General features: G+C 36.7%; 1 protein-coding gene across 29 annotated transcripts in view; it reads left to right on the top strand.

Annotated features, from left to right (window-relative positions):
* The window catches only part of LOC108717747 (neurexin-1), an 830073-nt gene that overhangs the window by 346991 nt on the left and 461316 nt on the right, over window positions 1-21766 (top strand). For all 29 annotated transcript variants that reach the window (XM_041564308.1, XM_041564317.1, XM_041564316.1 and 26 more), the window contains 2 exons: window positions 13055-13493; window positions 20188-20571. In XM_041564308.1, coding sequence (XP_041420242.1) covers window positions 13055-13493; window positions 20188-20571 — 823 coding nt within the window. The remainder of the gene's footprint in view (window positions 1-13054; window positions 13494-20187; window positions 20572-21766) is intronic.

Here is a 21766-nt window from a genome sequence, read left to right as displayed (position 1 = left end):
AATCCAAACATACGAATCCGATATTTTTATGATTTTATCAAAAATGTAATGATAAATAAAGTAAATAAATACAGTAAAAATGTCCACAGGAATTTCGTCAGAGAAATTTTTAGATTTTGATTAACAACCCCCTTAATAACGTGACCTGAGTTATGGTTTATATGTTTAAGTCATACCTATTACTAGTACATTATCTGTAAATAATTTATTCTGAATTATAATAATTTTTTTATTTTGCATAATTAAACAAAAAAATTAATTTTTTACAATATATATTTATACAAAATGTTTAATGTTCTTAAAGCTGACCTGCCACCCTTAGAAATAATTCAAAATCTTATTTTATTATGTTAGTTAAGCAAAATAAACTTTACTAACACAATATAAATTATTTCAATCTTGGTTTTTTCAGTCTTGAAATTCACAGTTGCATCAAGCAGACAGGAGCCATTTTGTGGACATTGTTATGAAGCAAGCTTTAGATTGTGTCAAAATCTTGTTTATACTACTAAATGGGGCACCCGATGTCCATGCATTCCCATGTACTAGCTAGACGTTGAAGACAGAGGGGGAATGTTTAATTTGAAAAGGAGTTTTATTATACAGCTTTTTATGTCTGGATGACAGGTCTCCTTTAAAGATATTTATAAAATGTTGGTAATCCCTTTCTGTTCTCTGTGCTCACTGCTGTTCCTGACTAAGGTTCTATTTACTAACAATGTTTTTTTTTCCATAAAAACTTGTGATTTTTCTATATTTCTTAAAAGCTCTAAAATTTGAGATTTTTTAAGTGTAAAAAACATGAAAATGTCTAGTGCAAAACTTTGCCAAGTAAAAGATGTTGAGGTTCTATAGAAGTCAGTGGGAGCTGTGCTGATCCTACTGGACCGCTTTAAATCAGTTTGGACTTTTAGAGGTTTTCAGATTTTTTCTTCTCTAAAAATTGTCCAAAAACTTGACTTTTTAGAGGATGTTGAGCTATTTATACTTTTTTGGATCTTTTAATTAATTCAATGACAATAGCGGTTTTAGAGTTTATGAGTTTAGTAATGGTTTCCAAAACCTCTAAAACCACTCAAATATGACATTTAACAAATAAGCCTTTAAGGGGCCCATTAACTAACAATAAAGCTTTGTTTTTTTTCCATGACTCAAAAATTTGTGGTTATCCTATATTTCTAAAAAGCTTTAAAAATGTGAGATTTTTTAAGTGAAAAAATCATGAAAACCTCTAACACAAAACTTTGTCAAGTAAACAAAGTCAATGGGAGCTACACTGGTCCTATTGGACTGCTTTAAATCAATTTGGACTTTAAGAAGTTTTGGGATTTTTTCTCCTCTAGAAATTTCCAGACTTACAAAAGGTTTTTGTATTTGTTACTGCACGGCTCTGCGATTTTTTTCATTTGCTGTTTTTATAATTGGATCTTTTAATAAATTCAATGAAAATCATGGTTTTAGAGTTTGTGAGTTTAGTTGTGGTTTAAAAAATCTGTAAAAGCACTAAAATTCGACCTTAAATAAATAAGCCTCCATGTTTGGGGAAAACAAGTTCTCCCCCAGGTCTATTGATGAGCTGGCTACTGCTACATTGTTACAGAAGTGAAAATGCTAAACAAACGACCTAGCCAGTATTAAAAAAGTTCAAAGCAAAGCTGTAGAGATTATAGAAAATACAATAGAACAAGAGGGCTTAAGTTTGCTATTTGTTTCTGTAGCACAACTCAATCTTATTGATTGCAGATATCGGTGGATCAGTTATTTTAATAAAATTTGATGAATACTGGAAATTGTTGAATTTTTTGCCACCTCACTTTTTTCAGAATTTATTTGACATTAGTTTTCATTTTACACACCACATACTGAAGGTACAGTATCTAGGTCTCTAAGGTCAGGCATTGTCTCATATATATTCTATTCACTATACTTACATTTCATTATATTAACTAGAAATGTCTTCTTTCCTACCCTTGTAGTTTCAACACAGTATGCTAAGATAACTGATATGAATACATTTGTTCCATTTAATGCTGAAACCAAAAAAAAACCATAAATACTCTGAAAGGTTTAGACATAGGGTTAATATACTGATTTGTTTAGGACTGTGTACTAAATAATAAATAATGTGTACTAAAATACACCAAAATAGAAATGAATGATATATTATTTTCCGTTTGTGATTGGATTTCAGAAAGATAACTCTCATAAATAGATTCTGTGATGGTTTGGGAAAACCATCCATGTTAAAAGAAATTAGACACTGATGTTTTATTTTAACAAAGTTCATGTTTTCTCAGACTGAATCCCTGAAAATGTATAGAATAGTGCACTGTTGATCTTCCCTTTTACTGTGATTTAGACCAGTATGGTTCTCAAATCAATTTCTTTTAAAGGCTTCCTTCTCTCACAGATATCTTCTACCTTTCTGACTGATGGAAACTCGTATCATCATTAAATGTTTTAGTAATCACAGAGAGTAATTGCAGTGGTACAATATTCTAGTCCATGATGTCTAAAATGACAATGCTAGGCATATTAAGCACAAGCCACCCTAAGCTTCTATCTATGCCCCCAGCTTGGCGCCCACTAGAGCATCTTCAGAATATCAACTGCCCCTATATCCTAAGCATTTGTTTGAAAAAGATTCTTAATAGAAGCAGCACTGAGACTAAAGGGGGTAAGCGACATAAGAAGAAAAAGAGTTGAAAAAGAGGCATGGGTAAAAAAAACAAAAAAACATTAGAGAAGCATAAGAGAAGCACCAAGACATTTATGTGGGCCTCATGAAATAATGCAATGATTATAGTTTATTAAAAGTCATGGTCACATAAAAGAAAATCTCCCTCGAACTGACTTTCCATTACCTGTGCCAATATATTTGCAATAGGATATGGTATGGTGCTTCCATGGTGGGTAATAAGTTCATATTTAATTAATAACTGACAAAGACAATACATACAATGGAATACATGCAGATAAAACTGTACTAAATGTTGTCCTACCATAGGTCAGTTACAAATAATTAAACCTCCCATTATGAATGAAAATGAAGAAGATCAATCAAGGTAACGTATGAAGATGGGGATATATGGAAGTATGAGTGATCACAATCATGTGGTTCCATAATTCTCTCTTGCAAAAGTCAGGATAAGGCTTAGAATACTGAAAACAGAATAAAATGAGCCAATTAAAAAGCTATGTTGATACCTGACAGTATTGTATGTAATAAGGGCCAATGGAATAACTGAACAGGGGTATGTTTTTTTTTTCCGCTGTAGTTATCTTTTTCCAAGTGCATTAAGGGAATTTTATCAGGTTATAAATTTTAAATTTGGTTTTTACTATATTTACATTGAATTTGTTACTCAAGAGGAAGAGCTTTCTATGGAGAAAGGTACTACCATCACAGTTGTTTTGATGAAAAATATTTTTTCTAATACTGACAGTTTATTTTAAATCAAAGCTGAATGTGATGAGTAGGAGGTGAGTTTGAGGACAGCCAGTGTTGGACTGGGATGACAGGGGCCCACCAGAAAACCTTAGACCTTGGGCCCACTGGAAAACCATAGTCTGTGGGACCACTTATAAAACTATTATTCCTCCTCTCCTCTCTCAAACTCTTTATTCTCTTAGTCTTGTATTACTTACTTCTACTTCTACACTATATTCTTCCATTATTAAGCATTTTTCCCCCCATAAAGAAATAGGGAATGACCATGAAATAGGCTAAATAGTTAGAAGCAAGAGGGCCCACTGACACTTGGGCCCACCGGGAGTTTTCCTGGTATCCTGGTGGGCCAGTCCGACACTGAGGACAGCTTGGGACAGAGTCATCTGTTAAAAAACAAAAAAAGCAAACAGAAAAAGAAGTGGCATTATATCCATGTCTCACTAATGGACAGTAATAATGTTTGTGGTCTAAATGATTCTTAGTCCTGTAGTGGGTCAAGTGCCTGTGGAATACCTGCAAAACGGACAGAATATTTTTCATGTCCTGACCATGTGGGCTGCCCACAGACACTCTTTAGAACAAAAACTAAAATTCTGCTTTACCCCTGCGTGCAAAAACTCTCAGTAATGTAACATCACTTCCAGGTTCAGTGACGTCACTTCCAGGTTCTGTAATGCTTACATCAGAGGGTGGGTTTAATTTGGTTGATGAAAGAATGCAGGTAAACTGGTTTGGGGTGGTATACATTCAAGCTTGTACGGATTGGATCCAGGTCTGCAGAAACAGGTCTCTACTTTGGAGCATTTGCTATTTGGCATAATCATACTTAATCAGCAGCAAATTTAACTGCTGATCTGAATCCTCAACCATTAGTATATATGTTTAAAATGAGGTATTATGAGAAGTAGTGATGGGTGAATTTGCGCCGTTTCGCTTCGCCGAAAAATTCGCGAATTTCGCGCGAAATGCGCGAAACGGCGCCGGCGCCCGGTTTTTACGCCGGCGTCCGTATTTTAGAAAAAAAAAGAAATTTTGACGCCGGCGAATTTTTTCCGCGAATTTTCCCGGGCATTTCACGAATTTATTCGCTGGCGGCGAATCGCGCAAATTCGCCCCAAATTCGCCGCAAATTCGCACCTGGCGAATAAATTCACCCATCACTAATGAGAAGCATTACTTTAATTATAGCTGAATGAACAAAATACCCTTATGTGCCTTAAAAGAATGCCACCCCATTAAAATGTATTTCAGGTTCTACAAAATCCAATACTGCCATAAAGATCTCTCTCATCTATGCTGAAAAGTAATTTTGTACAATACAGAAAACACAGAAACCTATCACGTTGTATGTATGTATATATATATATATATATAAATATATATATATATATACAGTATATATATATATATATATTTTTTTTGCTCCAACATCTTCTATTACAAAGCATGCACTGAAGTTATTGTAAGCATGTTGTATCCTCCAGAGGAAAAAAATGGTCAAATGGTAACACTCCCCAAAGTCAGCCTAATCCTCTGTGGCGTCTCGTGCTCTATTAGCGTGAGCAATATTACACACGTTGGAGGAGGTAAAATAAATCTTTTTGTTCCAAATGTTCTGCAAGATAATTCTCTCAGAATTACATAACCTATATTTGTCCAACTGGAATTAATTTTTCATTAAAGTGTCTTCTCTACAGTTTCCTGCAAAGCCTTTCTTGAATGATAACTCATCTACTTTCTCATTAAAATGGTATCTCTTTTTTCTTCTGTAATATAAGCAGGATTTTGATCTCTGTGTAATAGCATCATAATAAAGATGGAAAATTCATCAAGGAAGAAGGGGCATAGCTGACATTCTGTGAGGGACTGAGCACCGGGGGAGTGGAAACCTGTAACTATTCTGTAGAAATTATGTTGGTTTGAAAACAGAGCAGAGCTAATTAGCAGCACAATTGTTTAATTACAGAATACCATTTGGAAGATTAGCACCTTGGTTACGGAGTATTGTTAAACTTGCAGATAATATTATAACATTGTAGCTTTAGCTGAAGTTACTTTTATAGAAGAAAACAGCAAAACTGTTTTTTTATTTCATTCTGAAGGCTCTGAACAAGAAATTGACTTCCAACTCTGTAGATAATTTCATTTTTTTTTTTTCTTTCTACTGTTCCCAATTGTTAAAAATATTCTTTTTTGTTAGTACATGCCGGCTCACAGCGGCATTGCCAGATGCACCATTGTGCCTCTGACCTTCAGGCATTTTTTGTGAATAAAAGTTCAGGGCTTAACTAGAATTTCATAAAAAGCTCTGAGATGCAGACAACCTAATATCATATGTCAGCCAAATGGTTTTGTGCAAAAAGGCTTTTAAGCAATCAAATTGCAGACAGATTTAATTTGAGAATGATAGCCAGACAGATTATCTAATGAAATTAACATTAGTGTTGGCTCAGCTCTGTACATGTATGCATTTGGACTAATAGAATATCACATCTGTGTGTATCTAGTAAATGGTGGCATATTTTTATGCATGAGAACAATGAATAAGCAGAACACATGAGCTGCATCAGTGCAAGTTCTACAGTTCCAGGCATTTATGGCATCATTGCTACATTGAAATTTTGAAGTTGCAGATCATTTCTGAGCATTCTATGAAGGGAAGGTAAAACAAAATAATGAGATAAGAACCCTTAATGCAAGAGTTTAATAGCAATGCTACGTCAGTCCACTCGTTAAAGCAACTCGGAAGCAGTGGAAAATAGGAGCAAAAGATGTGGATAAAATTCATGAATCAGTTGATTTTAGCCCCTTCAGGTTTTTCCTGTTTGTCTTCGAAAATGCATCAATGAATGGGCAGCACAGTGGCATAGTAGATAGCACTTTGGTTCTGAGTGTGAACTGCAAGATGTTTGTATGTTTCAAGGTATGTGGGTTTTCCTTTGGGTATTTTGTTTCCTCCTACACTCCCAAAACATTGGGTTAACTGGCCCCTAATGAATTCTACCCTAGGGTGTGTAGGTGTGATAGAGATTGATGTGAATGAAGAACAATCTATGTAAAGCAGTATGTAAATATGTTGTCATATAAATAACCACTAAAAAGATTAATCGTAAGTAATGTGTTTATAGAGGCTGCACCCTTGATACTCCTCTTTACTCTTCTTCATAAATGTATTAAGGAAGATCACTATATTGTTCTTGACATCATGTCCAAGACATGAGCACCTGGTCCATGGAATCTTCAAGTTTGCAGCAATATCATTAAATAATTTGGGAATTAATCTTTTTTATATATATATATATATATATATATATATATATATATATATATATATATATATATATATATATATATCTGGCACCTTGTCTGCACCCAGACCTCCAAGCTGGCTGGTTAATATTATATTGCTCTGTATTGCCGCACACATCGGGGCAAATTCACTAAGCGCCGAACGCTAGTGTTATTTCGCTAGCGTTTGTCATTTTCGTTACTGCGCAAATTCACTTATGAACGCTGGCGTAGTTTCGCTAGTGTTACTTCGCACCCTTACGCCTGGCGAAATTTCGCTAGCGACGTAACTACGCAAATTCACTAATGCGCGCAGTGTACTGAACGCTACCTTTTACGCTAGACTTCCTTCACCACCTCAGACCAGGCGAAGCGCAATAGAGTAGATAGGGATTGCTTCAAAAAAAGTCAAAATTTTTTCTAAGTCCCAAAAAACGCTGGCGTGTTTTCTACATTATGGGTGATAGGCTGAAAAAGATTGAAAAATTTTTTGGGCCTCCCCTCCTTCCCCCCTACATTTCCTGACTCTTACCTAGACAGTGGGCACATGTGTAGGGCAAAATAAAATTTTTATTTGATGTTTTGAAGCTTTTCTAGCCATTTGTAGTGCTGATACGTATTCCTCCATTGAAATTTGAATTTGGTGCCGTATGCAAATTAGCCTTCGCTAGCGTAACTTCGCTTTACTTAGCGAATCAACACTAGCGCAACTTCGCAACCTTACGCTACCCCTGAGCGCAACTTCGGATTTTAGTGAATTTGCGAAGCGCTGGCGAAACTACGCCTGGCGAAGTGTGGCGAAGTGCGGCGAAGTTACGCCTGGCGCAACTACGAATCTTAGTGAATTTGTCCCATCATCTTAGACAACTAAATACATTTCTAAAGAACTTATTGCACCAGCCTAAAGGTTCAGCATCTTTACACTAGTAATAGCCTTCACAGTTGTGCACCAGAGCTCACAATTGTGGATGTTTTTAGGAGTGTCAGTGGCACTGCAAATGCTCAGTGGGTTTAAATAGCTGTTGAGAAGCTAAGCCAGTGTCGGACTGGCCCTCTGGAATACCAGGAAAATTCCCGGTAGGCCCTCTTGCTACTTACCATTTTGTCTATTTCATGGTCATTCCCTATTTCTTTATGGGAAAAATGCTTAATAATGGAAGAGAATAGTAAGTAGATGTAAAAGACTAGGAAATAAAGAGGTTGAGCAAGAAATGGAGGAATAATAGTTTGGAGAGTGGGCCCACTGTCTAAGGTTTTCTGGTGGGCCCCTGGCATCCCTGTCCAACACTGAGCTAAGCTTAGGGGTTGTCCCAAATCCTCAAGCAGAAAATGACGGAAAGCTTTTCATAGACACAAAGATTAAGGGGCAGATTTATCAAAGGTCGAAGTGAATTTTCGAAGTAATAAACTTTGAATTTCAAAGTAATTTTTGGGTACTTTGACCATCGAATAGTGCAACTTAGATTCGAATTTGAAAAAACGTAGAAATTCGAAGATCGAATTTTTTGAGTACTGTCTCTTTAAAACATCGACTTTGACCATTTGCCACCTAAAAGCTGCCAAAGTGCTGTTTTAGCTTATGGGGGACCTCCTAGAACCTGTATGGAGGCAATTGGGGGAGTTTGGGAGATCGAAGGTCGAAGTTAAAAAAACTTTGATCGAAGTACGAACGTAGTATGTTCGTACGATTCAAGTAGGCCGAATTCGGCACACTTCGACCCAAAAAAACTTTGAACTTCGAATTCAAAAAGACCAACCAAATGGAGGTCAAAGTTTTTTTGACTTCGAACTTCGACCTTTGATCGAACTTCGACCTTTGATAAATCTGCCCCTAAGTATATGAAATGAAGGTTCATAAGATTTTCAGATTGCATGTGGAATGTCCTGACATTTTTCGTACCATGACAAGTAGTAATTTAGTCGATGGGATAGGTTAGAAGATTTGTGTTGGCTAATGATAATTTCTCTGCATATATTGCCTAACTGACAATATCAATGGGTGACTGCCACTGTAATTTGCCGGGCATAACTTTTGTGCGATTGCTGTCATGGGCAGAACATCATCTGATTTGTTATTTTACTACTTTATTTCATCTGCATTGTTAGCTGTAGGTCAGGAGATTGAAATGTTGTGTGCCGGACATAGAATAAAATCTGCATGTCTATGACCAGCTTTCCTATGTGAATTGTGCTGGTTTCTGAGCTACCATGTAATGAGAAGCTGAATTAATGACTAATCAGCCTTTTATTGTGAGATTTCTATTATATGTGTACTGTATAATCTGCAGTGAATCAGCAGAAAAGAAGATGGGGGCTACTGGAGGAAAATTAAGGGACACAGATCTTCCCTGATAAAGGCATGTGGTTGTATTGGGCAGGTACAGTTTTGTACTGGTCTCATGGGGGCTGCCACATCAGGGGCCCATTCACACCCACTCCAGGCCCCCAACCCCAAACCAACAAGCCCCCCTTTAGCAGCTACCCACAACCTGCCTTCCCTGACCAGTCCATACCTGTGATTTTCTTCTATTGGTCGGGGTGGGTGAGATTTCCAGGCAGGTGGGAGCAGAATTTGGGCCCATTCCGACCCTGAGCTGTTATAGAAGCCCAAAACATAATATGCAACATTTCTGCCCTACTGCTTTAGTTTTCCATCAAATTGATGCAATCAGCTTAGGGGCAGATGCATCAAGGGTCGATGATCGAGGGTTAATTAACCCTCGATATTCGACTGGGGAATGAAAATCCTTCGACTTCGAATATCGAAGTCGAAGGATTTTGCGCAAATACTTTGATCGAACGATCAAAGGAATAATCGTTCGATCGAACAATTAAATCCTTCGAATCGAACGATTCAAAGGATTTTAATCCAACGATCGAAGGATTATCATTCGACCAAAAAAAGTTAGGCAAGCCTATGGGGACCTTCCCCATAGGCTAACATTGAGTTCGGTAGCTTTTAGGTGGCAAACTAGGGGGTCGAAGTTTTTTCTTAAAGAGACAGTACTTCGACTATCGAATGGTCGAATGGTCTAACGATTTTTAGTTCGAATCATTCGATTCGGAGTCGTGGTCGAAGTAGCCCATTCGATGGTCGAAGTAGCCAAAAAAACACTTCGAAATTCGAAGTTTTTTTTCTTCTATTCCTTCACTCAAACATAATGAATGGGCCCCTTAATGTTTATATTTTGAAAGAGAGCTATTTCTCTGTAATGTCTAATGAGTCTATTATTGCACCTACAACAATTGTTTGCATAAGATTAACACTGACAAATTAGGTATGCAGTGCAGGTAGGATATAGTAAATGGATATAACAATATGAATGGTATATATTGGCTGTAATAGCTATAAAATATTTGTGGAACAGAGAGCAGAAAGATCATTCTATATGTTTCAGTTTAGTATTGTGCTATTTTCTTTATGTACACTTGTCTCAGGTGCATTTTGAGGCAGCAGGGGAAGATATGTGAATCTCTTATAATATACCATAATTTATTTCAGAAGTGAGGCACAAGAGAGCTACAAAAAATGTTCAATGGGTAATGAAAAATTAATCTGACAACATTCTACACAAAATAAAAAGGATTAATAGGAACAGTCTCCTGATGATATAGTGGCCCATATATCATTTACTGTTATCATTTATAGCTGGTCGCTTCTCATTAGAAGAACTGTTCCTTTACCTATTTCACAACTTGTTTGCTGTGTAGGAACGAATTGTTCCGGTGTGGAAAATAATCGTCCTGTTTTTACTTCCCTAAATGTTTAAAGCAGCCAAACACATCAGGATGAACTGGCTCATCTGTTTGCTTTGATATATATTTCAGTTCATGAATACCCTACTAACTGTCAGTAATAGTGATGGACAAATTTGATGCCGTTGTTAAAGTCAATGGGTGTCCGAATAATGTTGATGCGCAACGACTTTTCAGGCGGGCGTCCAAAACATTTTGGCGGTGGCCAAAATCGTAAATTTGCCACTAATTCACGACTGGCGGATTTATTTGCCCATCACTAGTCAGGAAAATAAAAGGAACTCTCTGATCTTTGATGAGTCTGCCCCTGCGTCTGACCCTGGGGCATCTGTATGAATTTATATCCTTGTTATAATTGTGAATCGCTCAATACTGCTGAATCAGTGCACCTATACAAATGACCACCAGGTGGCCCATCAAGATTGCTATTTTATATAAGATAAAGTGATGCTCTCAGCTAAAGATAACTTTGGATCACAATGGGGGTTTATAACCTTTGGTAACAAGCCTCAAGCCATATGCGTTTAGATAGTGGGGCCATTCTAATCAACATTTATATAAACTCCAGGTGTAGTGAGTGTAGAGGAACACCAGAGCCGCTACTAGCACTAATAGAGATGGAGATGACCAAAAACTGCAAGAGAATTCATTACTGAGAATCCTGATTACAAACCCAATGAAAATGTTTAAATCTTCCAGCTCCAGTTGCTGGAACAAAGGACACAAAGCCAGATTCACAAATATGACATCTTTACTAGAGGATTCTCTTGAATTGCAATTGTGTTGTTGACCTTGGGGTCAATGGAGAAGTATTATGGAAGAGTGTAGCTTTAAGAATACAGTCCTGATGCATTGAAGCTCCCACCAATCGGTAACCCTTGATAATACTTTAAAGTATTCCGGGATTTGTTGTTTAGTAACAACACACTATAAAATGTGAAAACCTCGTGTTACACAAACAGCATTGAAAAGTTGTTAATTTGGCTGACGTTTTTTTTTATTATATTCCCCCATATAATCCTATAATAAAATCCTTAGAGGAGGATCATAATGGATGTTAGGCTCCTCAAAAACCAATTATCAGCATTTAATTAAAATCTCCTGACAAATGCAAGCTCTTGTAGCCTCCTTCAACACATAAGATACCCTAATCTTATGAACATAATTATTCTGATATTTCTGATTCAGGCTTAACACTGCAAAACAAAGTTATTGAGGATTTTTATGTTATATGTGTATAGAAAATGAACACAATCTCTGTTAAGTTCAGTGGCATAAATGTTCTGCCTGAATTCAAAGCAATCATGTATGAATAAGTGCAAAGTTAGCATTATGCTTCAGATAATAGTGCTGCTCCAGCAGACTTCTGCACTGCAATCCATTTTTCAAAAGAGAAAATCAATTTCTTAATATTTAGTTTTGAAATCTAACACGGGGTTAGACATGCCAGTTTCCCATGTGCCCCATTCATGTGACTTGTGCTCTGATAAACTTCAGTCACTCTTTACTGCGGCACTGCAAGTTGCTGTTATATGAACCACCTCAGCAGCCCATCAGCAGAACAATGTAACGGTGCCAAATAACAGCTCCCTGGTAGATATAAAAAAATCTTCAGCAGGTTTGAATTCCTAGTTAGAAGGCAAGCTTAAATTGCATAAAAACAGTTGCACTGCCAAACAGAAGAGTAACAATGGACCATTGTGTTTGGATGTGGAAGAGTTATATGCAGAGGTCTTCCCATATCAGTCAGTTGAACTGAATAAGCTGCTTGGGTAGTGAAATGTCTTCCATGATACTCAGCAAGTCCAGTTGCTCTAGAATTACCTACTGTATACTAGCTATACCATGACATGGATGAATAAAAATCTTCATAGTCACATTTCCAAACAGAACCTGACAAATAGGGTCTACCAAGTATGCAATCAAAACTTGTATTTGGCACTCCCAAGAACTTTTTGCATACTTGTGTTACTCTCCAACATCTTTTACATTTGTATGTGGCTCACTGCATGTTGGTATGGAGGAGCTGCAGAGGGCAACATATGATGGGAACAGGGGGTCTGGTCATGGAATACAGTAGCTCTACAATCTCTCACAGCACTAACTTTTGGCTAAAGTCACACCTAGGAACAGAATCAACATTTTCTCTCTTTGCATTTTTACACTGCTGAAAAAATCTAACTTGTGAAACATTAGCTTTTGTACCTGGCTGGGCAGCAGAATCTATAGAGACTTTATGAATTGTCTGTCCATGAAAAGTGGAAGAGATGGGTCCAAAACACAGACTTTTACACCCAAATGTGACAGATATGGATGCTAGTCTAGTACATGCAACACAAAAGTCTGTTGAGATAAAGGATGTATATACAGTATAGCTATACCATGTGGTCATCCATATGGGATGTCATTCTGCAAGTCCTGCTTTGCTTAGGTGGACATATTTCTAATGTTTTATGTGTTTAACTACCAGATATAGAGTAAATTAGTGAATTGAAATGTACTTTGCATCCAGTATAACACTCATATCTTGACTCACCTGTCTATTTGTCTCATTTCCAGGTTGTGTATAAAAACAACGATGTTAGACTAGAATTATCTCGACTTGCAAAGCAAGGTGATGCTAAAATGAAGGTTCATGGTGTAGTTGCATTTAAATGCGAAAATGTTGCCACGCTGGACCCAATCACTTTTGAAACTCCTGAGTCTTTTATCTCTTTGCCAAAATGGAATGCTAAGAAAACAGGTTCCATATCATTTGACTTTCGCACAACTGAACCCAATGGGCTCATACTTTTCAGCCATGGCAAGCCGCGACACCAAAAAGATGCAAAGAACCCTCAGATGATCAAGGTTGATTTTTTTGCAATTGAGATGCTTGATGGTCACCTGTATTTACTTTTAGACATGGGATCTGGCACTATCAAAATAAAAGCCATACAGAAAAAAGTAAATGACGGAGAGTGGTATCATGTGGATTTTCAGCGTGATGGACGAACAGGTAAAAACCTTCTTTTTCTCCAAGAGCAGCTTGGATGGGATTTGGATGTCTGATGCATCTGGCACACATTCATTTCATTAGGAAAATTGGTTTGGTCTTGTTGTTCAAATACAAAACACATATATGATATCTCTGTATAATACATTTTGTGAATTGTGGAGTTTTTTGAAAAAAAAAACCACTCAAATAAAATTTTTCATTGACATATGATAGATGATTCCAATTAGATGTATATAATGCAATATGTGCTTGCTCTCTCATTGATGGATAGCGCTTATTGTTCTTAAATGAGAAAATTAGATTTCTTGAGTAGAGCAAACATGGAATGTAGAAATGAGCTAGGATGGTGTGGCATGATCTGGTGAATATGTCATACAATATTAACCATTTTGCAACATCAGCAGTGCACATACAGTATATTTCCCGGTAGCGCCCTGGAGTTGACATTTCCATAGAATATGTGTGCTTTTGTTGTCCTGTTACAGTGATGTTTATGGCTATTGTATTTTTACTGCCTTACAATTGTATTGCCATATTATGGAAGGAAAATCTTATAGCAGGCTAACACGCAAAGGAACTGAATAATTATTCATTTCTCAGTAAGGTACTGTAGGCAAGGAATTAATCCCCACACATTGACATTGTATTTACTAGATCTTGCAGAGAAGATCCAGCCAGAATCATTCACAAGTTGATGTTATTAATTAAACTTGCTGGTTATAGTGATGAACGATTTTTTTTTTGCCACGTTTCATTGTGAAAATAATGCCCATAGATTGAAATGGGTGAAAAAAACTGCTGCACGCCAAAAAAAAAAATTGTCACGCTGCCTCATACGTCAAAAAAAAATTGGTCGCCCATAGACTTCAATGCATTTCAACATTTCAAACAATGCATTTTTGCCACTTCGTGAATTTTACATAAAGCAAATTTGCACATCAACAAATTGGCTACCCTGTGGATATTTTGTTCTTAGTGGAAACTCACAGTGTCTCTTTAATCCCAATATGTTTAAACAAGAGCAACAAAATGTCTCTTAAGATGCATGCAACATACAGCCTTCTGAAAACAGAAAGTACTTGCCTCGTGCCATATACATAACACTACCTTAATACCACATATGAGATTTTAACCTGAGGCATCATGGGTGGAGACATGCAAATCACTCCTTTACTGTATGTCCTTTTGGTCAACTATATCACGCTACATCAGGCTCAATTTAAGTCTAAATCATATCATCACTATTCCCTTTGTATTGTCTCATCTTGTTGAGATGAGGACTGCTCAGCAAGTTACCCTAGTCTCTTATACCCAGTGAGCTATAAAACAGCTAGTCATGCCAATTTCTAGTACTAAATCACAGGGCACACTTGCTTTTCACTAAGATGCTTTCCTACATTAGCCCTTTAAAGAGGCCTAACCAGTGTTCCCTCTTCCTTTTTATGCTCCAGAAAATCCCTGCCTGGCCCATGTATAGAGACCTCCCGTCTCCTAAGACATACAAACCCAAATGGAAACCGCAACCTCCCACAAAATTCTTAAAGACTCAGTATACTTCATTTTCGTATTCTTAATGAGGCTTATTTCCAGATGCACAAACTTTGTCCTACAGTGTGGATAGTCTGTGTATAACTCCTGTTCCTCAAATGCTCCACTTTCCAGTAGCTTGCATCTTATGGCATGCTGGTGTAAGGGTTACAGCGTGGAACCGCTGTGATAGTGGATAGCCATTCCATGGGGAGAGGATATGGCTGAAGCCCAGGGGTGTACCCATAGATGATAGGGGAGGCAGGCATGGTGAAATAAAGCAGGTTTACTTGGAGTTTGCAAAAGATACAGAACAGTTCAAATAAGGTATTTACCAGGTACGTGAGGATAAGGAAACAATACTGGAACAAAGTAACACAGGAGCTAGGAATACAGGAGCTTGGAACCCAGGTAAGGAATCACAGGAACAAGATACAGGATACAATTACAATTAATGACTCAGCCCTGAGCAAAGCTCAGGGCGGGGTTAATAAAGGGACGGAAATTGGGAATGGGAAACACATGAGGGTAAACGAGGTGGGTGGAGAATAGGGAGGGACACACTGGAACTGACAGAATACAAAACATACGACACACCAGGCTAAGGATCAGCCTCAAAGAGCCCCAGTGGCTCAAAGGAAAGCACAATGTCCAGAATCTGGGAAATAAAGGTTCGAGTCCCGGGCTGATCCTTACACCTGGAAGGATTAACTGCCTTTGTACAAAAAGTCTATTTAAAAAAGAAAGTATCTGAACCTCATCCTATACTCATCTTTATGCAGAACAAAGACAGAGAAATCATAGGAGAAACTGAAGGAGAAATGCAATTTCTTTAATGTTATTTGCTTTACCTATCATATCGTCTAATGCTAAATAGTAGAATTACCATGAAAAATGATTGTTCTACATTTTCATAGGCAATATCTTCTGGAATCCTGTGCCCATGATTTATAACACTCCTTCTTTTCGTATATCCTTGATTTGCATCTAAAAAATATTTGATGTTTCAGTCAAACAAACACCATTCCCATGTGCAATAAGGGGTCACTATCACCTTTTGCTTTTTTGATTTATTTCTGTTCTTCTGAAGGTGTAACCCTAGATTATACTGCATAATAGAGTTTAATCTTTCAAACAATTGTTCTGTTTATGCACGTTTTCCTATTTATACATGTTGATCACCCCACTCCTTTTATGTCAATATATTCGCCTGCCTCTGTATTGTAAATACTCTGTAACTGGACAACACTGAGAAAAGTATGACAGATATTGGTTTGTTCAGCTTGGCATCTCTGATTTAAATACTACTGGCTACAGTATGTATATCTTTATTTATATAGTGCTATTTGTGTGTGCAGTGCTGTACATATTACAATACAATAATAGTAGAGGGAGCAGAAAAAGGCATTGCAATAAATAAATATAAATATATACAATCTGCATTGTGTTAAAAGACACGGGGAAGTTTGTCCCTGATCCAAAAGTTTATCAATTAAAAGCTGCTGAGGTGATATAGAAGTCAGTGGGAACTATCCTTACCAAATTGTAGCATTTGTATTTAATTCAAGCTTTTAGAGTTTTTCAGGGTTTTTTTTCTATAGTAATTCTTTTTTTTTTTTTTTTTAATTTTTCTACAATTCTCCCAAGTGTAGCTTAGTGATGAGCAAATCTGTTCCATTAGTAAAACACATTGAATTCAAAGAGCTTTTCTTGTTGCAGCAACTTGACTTTAAAAAATACATTGGGGTCAAGGGCATTTTGTTGCATTGAAAAATGTTCACAGTGAAATTCTCCTGTGGTAAATATTTGCCGATGGTGGATTTCACCTCAAATCTACAGTATGTCTGGTGAAAGTTTTTTCGGGTGGGGAGAGCGGAAGGATACACTCAACCTGAACCTGCCCAGAACCTGCAGAGTCAACCGAAACCTGCCTGATATGTGGGTTCCACGGGTATCGGGCTGTCCCACACATCACTATCACCCATCACTAATCTCCAGCCCTAGATTGCAATTAAGCATTATAGAATAGTGACCATAGCATAATCTCATTTTAGGAAACTGATTTTAGATGTGAAGCCTTTAGCAATTCAAGATCATCTCTGCAACAAAATAGCTGGGAAATACTTTTCACAGCTTTAAACTGATTCTTAACAAATATACCAACCAGTATATGGCACTTGTAAGAAATGCAAGCTAAATCATTCTGCTTTGAAAGGTTAGCATTGAAGTTGCCTTAAAAGGATTCAAATTACCTGGGTCAGCTGAAACTTTTATTAGGTGCAAGGATGGTCAATAAAGAATGGAAAAAGCCAATACAGCAAGCTAAATAGAACATTGTTTCAAGGAGTAAAGCAACCCCCAAATGATTTTCCCATGCAAAAAGGTTAATTACTGAAATTCTTGGAGAACTTGTAGTATGTAGTATATGTCTAAATATTTAATTACTGCACTCTTGATCATGTGTTCTAAAAGCAACCAATCAGAATTTGAAAAAAAAACCTGCCAGACAGATAAAATTTGCAATATTTCTATTTTTATAATAAGATATTAATTCGTAGTACTAGCAGATATAGGTAGAGGTAGATATAGGTGCCTCAGCTAGGTTTCCAGGGGCGGCAAAAAGCCGCTCCTGGTGCCTTTAAGAGCTGAATTTCCATTTTTCGTCTTTACTTGGGCGAGAGAGCGCAATTGCGCTCTCCGGACTAGCGTTATTGCCTCCCCCCAGAAATGAAATCGGGCTGAGGGGGGAGGCATTACTGGAGCCGCCTCAGGTGGCAATGTACACAGAAACGGCGCTGGAGGTAGTACTGGCAGAAGGGGTTTGATGCATTTTGGCAAGTGGAAAAATTAGAATTATTTGACATTCTCTAAAATAAAAAGAATTTGCCAATGCAGCTTTTCAACCTATTCATTATTTTCTAGATTGGCATAACTGAGAAACATGATTATGAAAATATTGTCTTCTTTACTGAAGTCACAAAAATTATATAATAATTGCTTTTTCACATTTTATGCACTCTAGTCTAATGATGCTTAACAGCTAACACAATATTTTAATCATTAAGACAAGAAGCCAGTGCATTTTTTAGAGGCTTGAGCTTTTTATAATACACATTTTTGAAATATTCCAGTAATTTCCTGTTACCAATATACTGTCAATCAAGTAACAGAGTAATTTACTTTAAATGTACTGCTGAGCCCAATTGCAGCAATTCATTCTTATTTTTGATGAAAATAGCTGATATTTTAGTTATTGAAGGACGGGGAAAATAGAAAAAAAGGAGGAATTAGCACTACTAAATGGGATGAGTTTGGTTTGTTAATGTGCAAGTACATTTTAACTCACAGGGATTTGTTTCAGTAAAAAAGTGCTTTTAATAACCAAATGAAAATTATAGGCAATTTTTGTTCGCTGAACTTTGGCAATGATGCTGAATGTTCTGCGGAATTAAAGTAGATGCATGTCTTTGTTATTTTAAATCAGGTTTAAGGAAACAGAAATGCTGAGATAATGAATCACGAAGAAACTCATTAAACATACCTGTGGGAGGTTTGTTTGGCTAGGCTTGCTGTACAGTATTGCCAGCTAGGCAGAAAGGCACAATTCTCTGTCCAGAGAAGTGACCCGGCACATTAAAGTAGCGGCTTTATGAGAATGCTACAGCATTGTGAAAATAGAAAATACATTGAAATGAATCCCCTAAAGAAGTGTTCATATGAATAGTGACTCATTTATGGAGCTACTGTTTATTTGTGCTCAATGTAGAGTTTAGAGAAATGGCAAATACCACACATGTTAAGGTTTCAGTAAAGCTAGAGGCCTGCAGATCAGATAAGCTATGTTAAATCAGAATATGCACTAATTGGCTGTAAATGTTACATTTATTTATAGTAGAATATTTGCCTCCAGCAGCTCTGTACAACAATGCTCCAACAGTATTTACTCCAACAGAGTAACAGTAAATGCAGTTACAAAGTAAACCTGTTTTGCAATACTTATGGGAAAACAATAGGGGTGAGGGTTTTGGAGCCTACAAGAGCTTACAGACTAAAATGAAAGGGTTGGGGAAACCCAAGGTGTGTTTGGCCTGTGGGACAGAAGAGATTCCTATGTATTTTGGATCTTAGTGATAAATGTATTTTGTTACAGTGGATAGTATGTGCTTAGGGGTAGTTGAGTTGACTTGTTTTTGAAGGGTTAGGTTATATACTTGTATGAGAAGGAAAAACTTCAGAAACTGTGTAAAGACTTGGAGCCTTGACACACTTTCAGCTATCAATAGAGGGTTGCACTTGGAATGGAAAAAAAACATGCTTAGCTGCTTTAATAAAAGTGTTTAAACACAATATAAGCAGGGTTTTTTTGCTCAGCGTGTGTTTGAAATACACAAAAGCAAATGCCTATGTGTAAGAGCCCAAAAGGCCCAAGAAAATGTCTAATAGTTATGCTGTAAGTGTGTTGGAAATGTACTAGTGGGAAACATCAGAAAATTAATACATCCACTGACACACTACTTGTTGGCTTCATTTGAACAAGGCATTGATATTGTTTGGTTGCAGAAATAGATTGTTTAAGGCTAGTAGTGTGGGGGTCAGCAGGACCTTGGGAATTGAATGGTCAGCCAGTTGTTCCTTGGGGAAAGCCCTTATTGATTAGTGCATTACCTCTCAGTGCTAAATTGTATCATAGTTAGAAATGTTCTTCTGTATAAAAGTAGATATGAGGGTATCATATTGCTTAGTTGCCTCATCAAGATAATTATCCACACATTTGAAATGAACAGTATTAGTCACCATGATTGCACTTGGAGGGAGATTTATCAAAAATTACATTTTGACTTGAAAATCTCAAATCACACTCAGTGAAAACATGAATTAAAAAAAATAGCTTGAGTTTTGCTAATACAGCTTCCACTGACTACATGAACTCTTCAGCTTTTAGATGCCACATTTTTCCCCCAAATTTTCAAGGCTTTTTGTGCTTAATAAATCTCAAAATCTTAATAATAATAATCTCAAATTTTGAAAACTTGGATTTATGATATTTGCCAAAAATCCTTATTAAATGGTAGTACAAAATGTAACTTACAGTAAATCTTGATAACATGAATTATGGACATATGTGTAAAGTAATACTGCATAATAACACTTTCTAAATTTTGTTTAGGTACCATTTCTGTCAATACTTTACGCACGCCCTATACAGCCCCTGGTGAAAGTGAAATTCTTGACCTTGATGATGACTTGTATTTGGGGGGTTTACCTGAAAATAAAGCTGGTCTGGTTTTCCCAACTGAAGTTTGGACAGCTCTTCTTAATTATGGATATGTTGGCTGCATCAGAGATTTGTTCATTGATGGTCAGAGCAAAGATATTCGCCAGTTGGCTGAACAACAAAGCACAGCCGGAGTAAAACCTTCATGCTCAAGAGAAGCAACAAAACCCTGTATCAACAATCCTTGCAAGAACAATGGTGTATGCAGAGATGGGTGGAATCGCTATGTCTGTGATTGTACTGGAACAGGATACCTGGGTCGCTCTTGTGAGAGAGGTGAGTTTTTTTCTTAATATTTGTTTTCACTATAGTACTACAACAGTTTTCCCCAACCAGTGGCTCATGAGCAACATGTTCCCTTTTTTTCATTCTTGAGTTGCTGTGTTGCTCTGCAACATCTTTTTATGTAGAAAAGGTTATGGGTGTAAAAAGAACCAACCAGGGACCAAACATATTCCAAATCATCAGGAAGACCACCATATATACTATACTTGAAATGTTCCAATTAGGCTTCCCTCTCCAGTATATTTCTACCTTTGAAATACACAACTTCTCCCTTTGCCCATGGTACAAACATATACTCGTGGAAAAAACATTGTGTATCCTATTATAGTTTGAATGTTGTAGTAAAAAAATCCTGGAACAACTTGAATCTTCAAATTTCTTGTCTTTCCAAATATTTATACATCTTGAAAACATTTATAAAGTCAATTTATATTCAATACAAGTACCATGGACCTTGTTGGTTCACTCACTAACGAATATGCAGAAAAAGAGCTAATCAAGGTCCAAGTACCATAGACCTTGTTGGTTCACTCACTAACGAATATGCAGAAAAAGAGCTAATCAAGGTTCAATGAAAAATGTGTGTCGTTAGCAGAAAGTTTTACAGAAACTTAAATAATGACCCTTGTTTCTTTATATTTCCATAGAGCAGCAGAAGTTTCTTGGTCAAAACAGATATTTAACTATCCAAGAAATAGCTGATAATATATCATTTATGTATCCTTCCTCTTTTCCAAATATGAAGGGGGTGGCTAAAAGTTAGGACTGATACTCCTGAAACATCTAATATTATATAATCAATAGGTGCTCATGGGTTGGTTGGGGATTCAAACAGTTGGTGGTTCTTAATTACTTTCAGGGCAGGTAGACAGCCATACACTTGGATGATCCTATATATCTGAGCAACAAGCCTGAAGACTGAATGGAAGGATGGTTCTGAATAATCAGAAGAAGATGAGAAGTGGAGATGACATTTTTAAATCTAAGCAAAGAACCCTCTGATATCCATGATACAGTATATATATATATATGATTTTATATATATATATATATATATATATATATATATATATATATATATATATATATATATATATATATATATATATATATATATATAATTCAGCATAAGGACCCACACCCACACTCCATGCTTAGTGGATAAATGGTGTTTTATTCTTAATGC

The sequence above is a fragment of the Xenopus laevis genome, chromosome 5S (assembly GCF_017654675.1).
Source record: "Xenopus laevis strain J_2021 chromosome 5S, Xenopus_laevis_v10.1, whole genome shotgun sequence".
Lineage (NCBI taxonomy): Eukaryota > Metazoa > Chordata > Amphibia > Anura > Pipidae > Xenopus > Xenopus laevis.
Note: the sequence above shows the minus strand (reverse complement) of the source record. Positions and strands in the feature narration are given on the sequence as shown.